The 13,158-nt window shown below is 50.8% G+C and overlaps 1 protein-coding gene across 1 annotated transcript; it reads right to left on the reverse strand.

Annotated features, from left to right (window-relative positions):
* Positions 1–5,619: 5,619 nt before the first annotated feature.
* KLF11 (KLF transcription factor 11) lies at positions 5,620–12,811 on the reverse strand. Its single transcript, XM_069494786.1, has 4 exons — positions 12,725–12,811; positions 10,876–11,145; positions 8,969–9,932; positions 5,620–5,900 (listed from the first exon to the last, which is right to left on the reverse strand). The coding sequence occupies exons 1-4, from the start codon at positions 12,764–12,766 to the stop codon at positions 5,620–5,622; spliced, it is 1,557 nt and encodes a 518-aa protein (XP_069350887.1). The 5' UTR covers positions 12,767–12,811.
* Between the last annotated feature and the right edge of the window lie 347 nt (positions 12,812–13,158).

Consider the following 13,158-nt stretch of genomic DNA (forward strand, 5'->3'; position numbering starts at 1 on the left):
AGCCCTCCCAAGTCCACACCAGAATTCAGGTGAGTGTGGTGGGGATGGGGCTGCTTCCTCACTCCTGCCCTGGGGGACCCTTGTTTTGGCTTGCTGGCCCTTTGCAAGGGACTCAGAGTGACCTCCCAGCCCTCCACCTCACTGGGCCCCCACCGCCTGGTGTGCACGTTGACATCTTTGTTCTGCATCCTGCTGTTCTGGTCCTAGGCTTTGAAAACTCTTCCCTTGACCTTCAAGGCACAGCTGTCCCCAGACTTTTCCAGTGGCACAGGCAGCTCAGCCACTCTGCCTGGTGCTCCCCGGCCCTCTCTCCACCTCTAGGTCTGCTTGGTGCTCTGTGCATCACGTGTTTTCCCATGTCTCACCCACACGGTTGTGGGCTCTTTGGGGGCAAGAACTGGGATAATTCATCTTGGGTTTCATTAAATGCTTGTTGGGTGGATGGGTGTCTGGCTGGCTGGGTATGTGGTATCTCTGTCATGGAGGAGCTGATGTTATTTTAGCAGGTAAATGAGATTTGCAATAAACTAAGGTCAGTAAAGCTTGGCATGTTCTTAGTAGGGGTCAGAATCTCTGGTCTTGGAGGAATGCAGAGGGGGCCCTGGGCCAGTTCCCCAGAGCCCGGCAGCAGGGGACGCTGGCTCTCGGCTTCCGCCGCTCTCCACGGTGCACGTGCAGCTCCTCCTCCCAAGCACCCCGCTGCGCTGTCGTTTCCTCGTCATCATCTTTGCCAATCTGTCCTTTGAGCTCAGCAAGAACCACGCCGGGGAGCGGAAGCCTGTCTGCAGGTGAGGCGTCTTGGAGGAACGGCGAGAGGACGCTGAGAGTGAACCCCCACGACTTAGGGGACTGGGTGTCTCACATCCCTGGGGGGGGCAGGCTCACTCCCAGGATGGGGCCCAGCTGTTAGGAAAATGTCTCAAGTTCCTTATTTTAAAAATTCCCAAACTGGCCGGGCACGGTGGCTCACGCCTGTAATCCTAGCACTCTGGGAGGCCGAGGCGGGTGGATCGCTGGAGGTCAGGAGTTCGAGACCAGCCTGAGCAAGAGCGAGACCCCGTCTCTACTAAAAATAGAAAGCATTATATGGACAACTAAAATATATATATACAAAAAATTAGCCGGGCATGGTGGCGCATGCCTGTAGTCCCAGCTACTCGGGAGGCTGAGGCAGTAGGATCGCTTAAGCCCAGGAGTTTGAGGTTGCTGTGAGCTAGGCTGACGCCACGGCACTCACTCTAGCCCGGGCAACAGAGTGAGACTCTGTCTCAAAAAAAAAAAAAAAAATCCCCAAACAAAGAGGCAGGTTGAAAGTAAAGGAACAGTAATGTCTTGGCCAGAAAGGAGTTAAGAACCTTGGTGACAACAGAGGGAGAACAGCAGAGGGTAACAGGCTTGTGGCCACCACGCACAGGAGGAACCAGAGACTTTCGGGTGAAATGCTGAGTGTCAAGACCCCTGTTACTTACTAAACCCTAACAGGGCTGCGTATACGCAGGCACACACAGCCAGGAGCAGCGTGGGTGACAAGATCGCACCTCCAGGTCTTCCCCACCACCACCTCCCAGATAGGCGTCTCTGGAAGGCAGGGGCCTTGGTGTCAGCCACACAACTACAACCCTCCCCACGAGGACGTGGGATTGCACCTTCCCGGCAGGCCTAGGGAGCCCCAGCAGGAGGCCCGCTGTACCCCACAGGCTGTTTGCAGACGAGCTCAGGGACGAGAAGCCAACGCTGAGCTCACCCCTGCCATGGACAGCCCAGCACTGGGCTTACAGAGTCCAGCACAAGGAGCGGCAGCCATTCAAACACATGCTCGGCGCGCACTGAGGCCGGGCACTGGGGCTGGCCAAGGGATATCGCAGTGGGAAGATGACAGCTCTTGCCCTTATGGTGACCACATGTTGGAGCATTTACTGAATGTATTTGCTGGGTTCCACTAACCTCTGGCTCACATCTTCCTTTTACTCCCCTGTGTGGTCAGCATTATAAGCCTGAGTTTGCAACGCTAGGAAGTAGCCGAGCCTGGATTCAATTAGGTCTTTTTCTGTTCCAAGTCCAACAGTCCTTCAGGACCTCACCGGCAACTCTTAGAGATTTAGGACACATTTGAGAAGGTGCTAAAGGAGGAAAGAGAGTAGGTTGAGATGCAGGGCCTGTAGGTTTGGGGTGTGTTGCTGCCAGTGGATACAGCACGGGTCCGGGAGGCCCCTTTAGTGCCAGCAACGCGTAGCGGGTGCTGGGGGCCCCTCAGCTGCGGGGACAGTGGCAAGCCCGTCAGGAGTGGGCTTCTGCCTGAAGGCAGCTACCTTGCCTGAGGCTAACTCCTCCCCTGGGGCAGCCCTCATCCAACGAGGGAGGCTTCGCTCCTTGTCCCAGCCTGGGACCCCTTCGCAGGGCCCTCCCAGCGCCAGAGCTCCCGTGGGGTCCACCTCTGTGGCACTGGCTTTGCAGTTCACTTTCTCCCTGGGCCCAATCCTCTTCCCTCGCTCCCTTACAGGCGGTGTTCCTGGGGGTTTCATCCAGTAACTGTCCTGCAGGAAAGTCTGTCTCGAAGGTCTCTGTCCAGGGAAACTGACCCAAGACACACTGCCACTGTCACCATCCAAGAGAAGAGCTACTGGGTGGAGTGGAAAGCGGTGTACAGGTGGTTCTCTGCAGCAGCAGGTCAGCTACGGCCGTGGAGGCTGCTGTGGGGACTGTGGCTTTCACTTGGAGAGAGATGGAAGCCCCTGGAGGGTTTTAGGGAGAGCCATATGACCTGATGTTTCTAAAGTGCTTCTTGTGGCTGCGGGCAGACTGAAGGGGCCCAGACAGAAGCAGGGAGGCTAGCAATAATCCAGGAGGTACAATGGTGGCCTGGACCAGGTGACAACAGCAGATGTGGTGAGAAGTGGTCAGATGCAGGATATACAATTTTTTTTTTTCTGACACAGGGTCTTGCTCTGTCACCCGGACTAGAGTATGGTGGCATTATCACAGCTCACTGCAACCTCAAACTCCTAGGCTCCAACAGTCCTCCTGCCTCAGTCCCGAGTAGCTGGGACTACAGGCATGCACTACCATGCCCGGCTAATCTTTCCATTTTTTGTAAAGATGGGGTCTCGCTCTTGCTCATGCTGGTCTCAAGCAATCCTCCTGCCTGAGCCTCCCAGAGTGCTAGGACTACAGGCGTGAGCCACCACGCCGGGCCCTCTGGGTGTACTTATATCACAAGCAGCAGTTAAATGACACAGGAACACAGTCTAGTTTGCAAATCAAGACAGTTTTATATGATTCAAAGAAAGAAGTTATATTACATATACTCATTTAAATAGTAAGTCAAAGTCTGTTACATAAAACATAATTACGAAACATTTTAAGTTTTATAATTGAAACTACTTAAAAGGCTCAAAGTCAAAAACGATCAAGCAAAACTGCTCAGGCGATAAAGTGCACTGGGGACCCTCCTGCTCCCGCTCCACGTCCGGCACCCAGAGCCGCCCGCGGAGGGCTCCGCGCTGAAGCGGTGCGCGAGGGCTCTGCACCTAGGAGAGTCTTTTTCAGACAGGAACTGTTTCCCAACACGGTCTTTCAATAGACAAATGGGGTGGCGGTGGGGAATCGTTTACAGAGGTATTTCCAAATCTAATCAGGAAATGGAAGTATAATTTGAAACCATCTTCAACATATCTATTCTGCAGAAACAACACTGCTCAGAGAATGACGTTCTATGTGAAAAACAACCAAATACTCAAAGGCCTTGTATTATCCACCAAACACTAGTAGGACTAACATTACTTTGCATGTCATAATTAAGAAAAATATCCAAATTTGATGCCATTTATGGCATGCAGTCAAAAACGTTTATGCTGATTTAACATGAGTAGGAGAAAGGATGGGGGCGGATGAGCTACGTCCAATTGCAGTTCTCCTGCAACTGTGCTACGTCTCAGGACAACAGGAACACGCACGTATGGAACTGTCCAAACATATGAAAACCTCCTAAAAATACATACATATATGTCAAATAACAGTTGATAGTAAAGGGCAACTTAATGGGTATAAGTAACATACAATGAATGACCAGGTGGGAGCCGTATCACACTAAAAAGACCTGAACACAAAACCTAATTTTATTCAATTATCCAGTATTTCACTTGACCATCATTTTAAAGGTAAATGCCAATAACTAACAGGCCAAGTCAAACTCTAAACACATACTGCACAATAAAAAAATATTCTCAGGCTACCAAAGTAGTGCAACATTCTGCGTAATCTTACATTTATTCTGTTGCCTGAACTTCCAATATTTAACAAAAACCAGTGTCAGTGGCTTCTTGGATGCAGGAGGCCACAGTCTCTTGTACACGTATGACATGTGCTCACACAGCTTGTAAGTGATGTCCCCAGTCTATTTTCTAGATAGACTGTAAAAAACCCCATTCCAAGTAATTTCGTTTGATCAAAACAATTTCCTTTAAAGAAAATGAACGAAAGGGCAGCTGAGTAGTATTACTGCCACTTAGTGTAACTTGCATTTCCTACAGTTTTTAACATTTAATAAAGAATCAAATCCTTGGAGCCATCTACCTGCACATGCACCTCACTCCAGATAAGCCGTACTTCGGTGGAAAGTTCACCAACCAATACAAACATGTGCTTTTTCTCGAAGAAGTTGTTCTACCCACAATATAGTATGGATAAGGCCACATCAAAAGAAGACAGTCGCCAAAGGGGATGGGTTTGAGTGTTTACCTCGTCTTTTTTGGCGTTTCAGGTACAAATACAGGAAACTGAATGCCTTGCTTTCAGCAGAGCAATAACCCAAAAGGCAGCATCACACACAGACACTTGATCCTGCATCGGCTCCCACTCCTGGGATCTATCCAGTGGCTTAAGCTACCCTCTGGGGTACGTCCTTCACAAGTCCCACTATGGACACAAGTCACTACTTCAAGTCAACCAAAACTGTAGCTCCTTGGGTGACAGGAATGGTTGCCTGGAGTTTCCCTTGAAAATGTTATAAAGAAGTTGATTGCAAAATTTATTTTTCCCTTTTCTTTAAGAGGCCCTTATTCAGCCTGTTCTGATTTCAAAAAAATTCTTAGATCTAAAAGGCCTGATAAACAAACGTGATTTTTTCTTTTTCTTTTTTTGGCTAAATAATGTGTCAAGTTTACTAAAGGCAGGGTCATATAAAAACTTTGTTATTAATCACTGAAAATAAGGTTGTAAAATCATCTATCTAGAAACTGGTGATGGGGAGCACCAACAATCAATATAAATATTCTTATAAAAAATAGTATAAAAATTAGTACCCTGTCTCATTTCTACAAAACATGAATAGAAAGGTTGTAAAAATCCAGATTTTGTAAACTTTATTGCCGAAATGTCTGCCTGAATGCTGGTGATTTAAATTACCAAATTTTCTTCCATTTCCTTAAAAAAAAAATTCTCAAACTATAAAAGATATTGAACAGGGTCCCAACCAGAAAAGAAAAGTTAACACACTTTCATCAGAACCAGCTCCCCAACCTTCCCCTAGCCCCTAAGACCATTTTTTTTGGAGAGGAACCATCAGCTCCATTCCTGAAAAGAGGCTTTTTAAAAGCCCCCTGGGCCACCCCCAGCCAACCTTTAGGCAGAAGCTGGCAGGCTCACAAGGGGGCTCCCGGGGCTCTCTGCGGAGGCAATCCTGTTCAGTTTGCCGACCTCTGCCTGCCAGCCCGGGATCTTCTTGGTAGTCATGTGGCGCCGGGCATGCTTTGTCAGGTGGTCACTGCGCATGAAACGGCGGTCACACGCCGGGCACACAAACTTCTTCTCCCCTGTGTGAGTTCTGCGGTGGCGAGACAGTTCATCTGAACGAGCGAATTTTTTATCGCAGCCATCCCAGCTGCAGCTGAAAGGCTTCTCCCCTAAGAGGTGAGAAAACACATGTTAAAGTAAACATTCAGTATGAACCTTTTTTTTTTTTTTTTTTGAGACAGAGTCTCACTTTGTTGCCCAGGCTAGAGTGAGTGCCGTGGCGTCAGCTTGGCTCACAGCAACCTCAGACTCCTGGGCTCAAGCGATCCTCCTGCCTCAGCCTCCCGAGTAGCTGGGACTACAGGCATGTGCCACCATGCCCGGCTAATTTTTTCTATATATATTTTTAGCTGTCCATATAATTTCTTTCTATTTTTTAGTAGAGATGGGGTCTCGCTCTTGCTCAGGCTGGTCTCGAACTCCTGAGCTCAAACGATCCGCCCACCTCGGCCTCCCAGAGTCAGTATGAACCTTATTGGATAGGTTAGTTCATGTCGTTTTAATATTTTGCTCACCAAAATCTCAAAAGAAGAAAACAATAACCTACTTTTCTGGTATTGTGTGATTCAGAAGTCAAGAAATCCTCCAAGATGAGTTTTTCTGCCACACCTAAAAGGTAGTATGTCAGGGCCCAAAGAGCGCAAACTAATGTTTCAAAAGATGATATACAGTACACCATCATGTGTCTTCCTGAGTTACAGAGGTACACAAGGGAGCCTCCACCGGGTGCCATGCGGCCCCCCTCCTCGATACAGCCCTCTGGGGCTTTCCTAGCCAGCAGCAGAGCATCTCTTCCTGCAACCGGAAGCCCTTCCATTTCCCAAGCTATGACTATCACATACCACGTGCGACCACTGATTTGTAAAATGCTACTATGTGCTGTTACGTGGCCTGTCTTTCCATGGATTTGTGACTTGTCCAGCTCATCCACCATTGTACAGCTAAGCCCTTGGCACATCACTTCATATAGTAGGTGGCAAACAGTTTAAGAGACACCAACTAAATATATGCGATTTTTCAGAGTTGAATTAACAAGAAGATTCAGCACCACAATGGTCTTTCACAAACCATTTTAAGCAGCAGGGCCTGAAACTTCATGATTTCAAATACCCCATGGTATAAGCATGAGGTGCCCTACCTGTTCCCAGGTTCTGCCATCTCGGCTGGCAGCATATCAGGATGTCCGGGTGTTGGACAGAGACTAACAGCCCTTTGGCATAGGATGTATTGATACAAAGTTCCCCGCTTGTTTTCAACCTAACAAAAATGTAGCATCCATTCACTCCACCTTATTCCAATTTAAATATTTTTTAGCTTGGTAGAAATATACAAAAAGTGATCTTACCCAAAGTTTCTATTTCCCATGAAAATACCAACTGAGTTTACAAAATGGAACAAGGGTATTCTTCAGAACCTTTATGGTTATTTAAATGTTTTATTTTTTAACTTTTAGATACAAGATCTCCCCTCTGTTGCTCGGGCTGGGGTGCAGCGATGAGATCATGGCTCACTGCAGCCTCTAACTCCGGGGCTCAAGTGATCCTCCCACTTCAGCTTCCTGAGTAGCTACAGATTCATGCAACCACACCAGGCTTATTATGGTTATTTAACTTGAAGTACTTAGGGCAACACGGAAGGAACGTGTTTGGATCACCACATCTTATGCCATTTTATCAGTACTTCTACCCAAGAAGGCAAACTGAATAAACAGTAGAACCTCACTCAGTCACCTCTCAACTCTGGAAGCTGCGCTGTGCTGTGATTTGAAGTTCACCTCAGTAGTCTCAGAGCAGAGTAGCACTTACCAAATCAACAGCCCATGAGAACGCCAAGCAGGTCACAGCCGCCATGCCCACCCCCCACCGGCCATCATTACTAGTGTCAGGCACCAAGAGCAGATTCAGGTGAGAAGACGAGTATGTAAGTGAGTCAAAGGCAAAGGCAGAACTTGGCGAGACACACGATAAACAACTAGGGTCAAAGAAGGAAAGACGACCAGGAAACATTTTAAGAACTGATTTTGGGAAGGCCCTTGGAAGGTTCCAGCAAGTAGAGATAGGCAGAGGGCTAAGGGTGAAGGGTAGAAATGCGGAACCTGAGAGAGGCTGTTTTTGCATAAGCAGAAAGGCAAACAGGTTTGGAACGTTATTCCCAAAGCAAACAGCCACTCTGTAGTGTGAAGGAATAGCAGAGTTCTTCTTAAAAGGCCTGAATCCAGACTGCACTTCATTCTGTGCACGTGGCTACCACGACCAGAGCTTTCCTATGCTAAGTATTAAGTGGCAACCACCCTGTTAATGTGCTTATATGTAATGCATGTGTGAATTTCTGGAAAGCGAGTTTAACAAGCGTACAACTTAACCATAGGGGACCCCAAAAAAAACAACACAACACTAACTCACTGAACAAAAGCTCCACGGAACATCTGAGAAATGCTGCCCTCATCTACTGAAGTGATTCTCTTCTAGGCAACACTCAGATTGCTGCTAGACAACATGGAGGCCACCGGCCCGTCCCATGGAGCTATTTATAACAAACGTAAACTTCAATTAATGTAAAATTTAGTTCTTCAGCCACACTGGCCACATTTCAAGTGCATGTGGCCAGTGCCTACCCTAATAGATGATGAACATTTCCATTGTCACAGAAAATTCTATTGGACAAAGCTGATTAGGTAACAGGCCACTAGGTCATTAGGTCACTAGTTTCTTGTGTGACTTGCTGTGAATTAAAAACTATATATTCTCAAAAGAAAAAATACTCATTTAAAATATTCTAGAATTTGAACTTTTATATAGTATAGACAAGCCTTTCCCCCACAGTAAACGTTAGGTAAGTCACACTGGTAAGACGCATTTACTGAATGTGAATGCAAAGCATGAGATGTCTACTGAAATGGGAACAGTAAATGTGAGTCACCCTAAAAGCTATCAAAGGACCCTGATCATGGATCCACACATTTTATCCCCAGGGTGAGCAGCTGGCCACCCTGTTGGCTGTGCTAGTGAAAACCCAACCCCTAGAAGATCATGAGGGCTTTTCAGAGCCAAAGAAAAAGCACACTTCCACCTTCTCGAGTGGTCCTCACACTTCCCTCCCACACAAAGGCTCAAAGTGTGCTGCCTGACCACAGGGTCTCACCTGCCCACTGCCCTACCTTGCCCCAGTGCTTACTTACCTGTGTGAGTACGAAGATGAGCTTTGAGGTGGGAACTTTTGAAGTAGGTCTTCCGACAGCCCGGGAAGTTGCAAACATAGTTCCTCCTTCGGGAAAAGTCTACCTGAGGGGCACAATTTTGGCTGGAAGCAATGAAGACTGGAGCAGGGGCAAGGGGCAACAACTTGGTGTTCCCAATAGTCATGACGCTGGCAGAGCAGGTGGCAGGCTGGGGGACCGCTCCCGAGGGCAGGACCAGCATGACGGCTCCCTGAGGCACAGGCGATCCCACCAGCACAGGTGGAGGCACCGGAGCAGCCTGGGGCAGGATGGGTTTGACGGTCCCCGCAGACAACTGGGGAGGGGGCTTCAAAAAAGCTGGTAAAGTCCCACTTTGTCCAGTCACAGGGATCATTTGGCAAAGGACAGGGGGACTGGGGACAGGGACAGAGATCAGAGGGGTGGTTTTCCTTGGTAAGTCATTTTCATAATTCTTTGGTGAGCAGGTTTGAACTGCCATGGGCCACCCTGCCTGTTGGCCTTTGTCAGTGGGGAGCAGGCCCCCAGACTTGCGCAAGCAAGGCTGACAGGACACCAAGTTAGTGTTGAGTAATCTGTCTGTGAGGCCTGAGTCCTGCAAAGCTTCAAAATGTCCCAGAAACTGTGCTTCTCCTTCTCTGTTGTCAGAAAGTCGTCGTTCTGGAGTCTGGATGGCAGGAAAGTGGACAGGAACAGGACCCTCCCCAGTGTGGCGGATCACACTGGTCACCACGGCCCTGCAGGGGGGGCCAGGGGCTGGCTCTAGTGGCTCTAGCTTCAAACCTGGCAAGCGCATCTCCACCCTCCTGCTCAGCACTCTGGCTGCAGCAGCAGAGGACGGGGAGATGGCCATCTCTTTGCGTGCTTTGGAATCAGTTGCTTGGGAAGGAACAGGTAATCCCGTTGATGGTTCCACGAGATCAGGGCTCTGAGGAGGTGTTATGCACTTAAAAACAAAAGTACCATGGGAAAACGTCATTTTGGTTAAATTTTAAAACAGACTTTATTGATCACGTTGTCCCCAACACCTTTACACAGAAACATCTAGAGGAAACTGGTCTAAGCCTGCTCTTAACACCTCAGCAGGTTTCACGGCCGCAGGAGGCACTTCACTTTCTCAGCTTCTCCCTATGGCATTGAGCCCTCCCAAACCTGCAGAAGATCCCAATGCTGTGGAATTCAGTGGGGCTCCCAGCAGCCAGGCCCACACTTCTAACACCCTGTCTGCCACCCACAGTCCCTTCTCAACCCTCTCCAGATCTGCTTTCTACACTCCTCTTCCAGTGCAAGCATCCAGCCCAGGACATCACGTCACAATTTTCACTGTTAGCAACCTCTAGCTCTCAAATTCTCCAAGCTGAGAAACAATTTCTCTAAGTCCTTTGACAGCTGTAGCAAGTTTAAAAAAAAAAAAAAAAGAGAGAGAGAGACAAAAAATAGTGATTTACAGCATCCAACTCAGAAAAGAAGCTGGCTGCTACAGGAAAGCAGAGGTGCCACCCAACTAAGGCCACCTGATGTCAAAGCACGTGCTTTCTCCAGCTGCCACCCAAACATCCTGATCCTAGACTGAGCCTGGGTCACCGGGAGAATCTCAGCCCCGACCCAGGATTCCCTAGGAAAACAAGTAAATTTCACTTTCTCCATCAATCTGTAGGGTTCATCCTATGGACACTAACTACAGAGCTAGCAAGCTATGAAAAGAGCACATTTTTAAGAGATGAAGAGGGAGTTTTTACTCCTCCCGACCCACACAAACGGAGGGCTGCAACTTATTTGCTAGCATCCCAGTGACTCTTCCCATGAAGAACTTTGTGAGGAACACATTTATTTAAGCTACTCTAGTTATTTCACAAAAATGCTCCTCCTCTGTTCCCACCTCCTCTTACCAGAGTCGATAAAGAATGGAAGTCCTTTGGTAGCTCAGGTGCAGATGCATCCACATGCACAGTGGTGGTGACGTCCCCAGAGTCAGAAACAGGTGTGAGGGGTCTTATCTTTAATAGGTCACCTTTCTGGGATCTTTGACCCCAGGAGCTCATACAAACAAGAGCCTCAACAGCTTCGATGTCTGTCTGCTCCAAGATGCTGCACGTAGACCTTTCGCTGTCGTGCCGCTTCCTCTCCAGGATTGACTCACATATGTCCATGATGTCGACCTAAAGGCAATACAATGGCTTCTCAGTGCAGGAGAAAAACAGGAAAGGTAACCCATGCTGGGTACGTGAACACGCACACCAGAAGCCTGTACTATGCATGTAATGCATGGGCAATATCCCACACACAACAGCTCTGCATTCTAGTAAAAGATGTTAACGGAACACTCACGACAACTCTGCTTTCAAGCCAACACCCTGAAGACTGAACTTAGCTGGCAAGCAGTTTCCACCAAAACCCTCAGTCTTAAAAAAGGTCACTAAGTTCATGTTTTTCTTGGGTAAATGATTAGTAGGACTTTAACCCAAGAGGTATAAGCCACAGTGACCCCTGGAAGCTGTCACACAGGAAGGATGAACTGATACTGACGCCATCTAACAGGTCTGCCAGTGAGTAAGATCCCCTGATGATGGCTGAGTTGGCAAAGCCACCAGAGCAGTGTCCCTACAGAGGCCTTTTTAGACACTCTGTGGAGCACTCACCCTCCCCCTTTAAGCAGGCGACTCCCACGGTAGCATTTCCAGCGGCTGAACTCCATGGGCTGCTGCAGGGAGATCCCATGGCGATTTAGCCTGTTTCCTCAACAGACCCTGAAACATTGTCACTTGTGACTGCCCCAAGGATGGCAGAGGATGAGAGAGTGTCTGTAAGAGATCTGCCACAACCCAGCGGAGGGATCACTTCCCGGTGTATGGCACCATCTCTTTTTAAGTGGGAGGAGGAAAGCGAATACAATCAGCAGATTTCTTCCAAAAGAATGTCTGTAAAGACACACATTTCCACTCAATTTGCCTAAGCACCAAAACTTCCTGTCTGCCCGTGTTCCCCCCAGACCAAATGAGTAAAGAAAAGGCCTTTACAAATGCCACTCCGTCCGGCAGTTCAGTGCACGAAACTCACTGTGAAGTCACAACGTGGGCCGCCCAGCGTTGCCTCAGGGGCCCGAGAGCCAGCTGCCCGCACAACGAAGGCCCAGCCACGCCCGCCAGGCCCCGCTCAGGCCCGCAGCTGCCCGCACACCATGACCACCGTGCTCGGCCCAAGTCCACGCGGCCGCCTCCCCGCAACCCCCAGGTCCAGGTGCGCAAGGCAGCTGCCGCCCGCGTGCCGCGTTCCCGCCAACAGCCCCGGTCCCGCCCCCGCAGCCCGCCTTCCCGACCCAGTCCTCCGTCTGCCCCGCAGCCCGCCTTCCCGCCCCCTCGGGCTCGCCCCGCCCCCGCCGCCCGCGTGCCGCGTCCCCGCCAGCCGCGCCCCCGCCCTACAGCCGCCCTCCGCACTGGACCGGGGTGACGTCATGGCTGGAAATAGCCCGCGGCCCGCGGGGCGGGACCACTGCCAGAGCGCTAGACAAAGCTGCGCATCCGCCGGCGCGGGGCACACGCCCCCTCCCCGCCCCGGGCCGACCCCGCGCGGCCACCGCCCCGCCCGGCCTCGGAGCCCGCCCCGAGCCCCAAGCCCTGCAGCCGTGGCAGCCGCGGCAAGGTCCGCACACCACCCGTTCACGCTGGCCCCGCACCGCGGCGCGCCCCTCGCCTCGCCCCTCACTCAGGCTGCCCCGCCCGTGCCAGCCCTGCCACTCACCGCGCGCGCGTCGCCCGGGCCCGAGAAGCCGGGCCCGTGCATGGTGCCGGCAGACAGGAGGCAACAAAGCGGCTGCGGGGCGTGAGCTCGGCGCACGGCAGCGGCCGCACGTGCGCGGCGGGCGGCGGGAACCCTGAGCTCCTGCGGCCGGCGCGCGCCTCCGCCCGCCCGCACAGCTCTGCCCCGGCGCAGCCCTCGCGGCGCGGGAGGGGCGGGGCTGCCGCGGACAGAGCGGCCGCAAGGGGGCGGGGCGCGCAGGCAAAACCAAAATAGACCGCGCCCCTCCGGGGCGGGGCCTGCCGCCGCCAGCCAATCCGTGACCTGCCCGTGCGCGGCCGGCCAATGGGCGCCGTAGGGGGCCGCGTGATCGCAGCCTGGTCGCAGCGTGATCCGGCGGAGCGGGATGCGGCACGTGTTTTGGTCGGAGCGAGAGG

Source organism: Eulemur rufifrons, chromosome 19 (genome assembly GCF_041146395.1).
Source record: "Eulemur rufifrons isolate Redbay chromosome 19, OSU_ERuf_1, whole genome shotgun sequence".
In the NCBI taxonomy this organism is placed as follows: domain Eukaryota; kingdom Metazoa; phylum Chordata; class Mammalia; order Primates; family Lemuridae; genus Eulemur; species Eulemur rufifrons.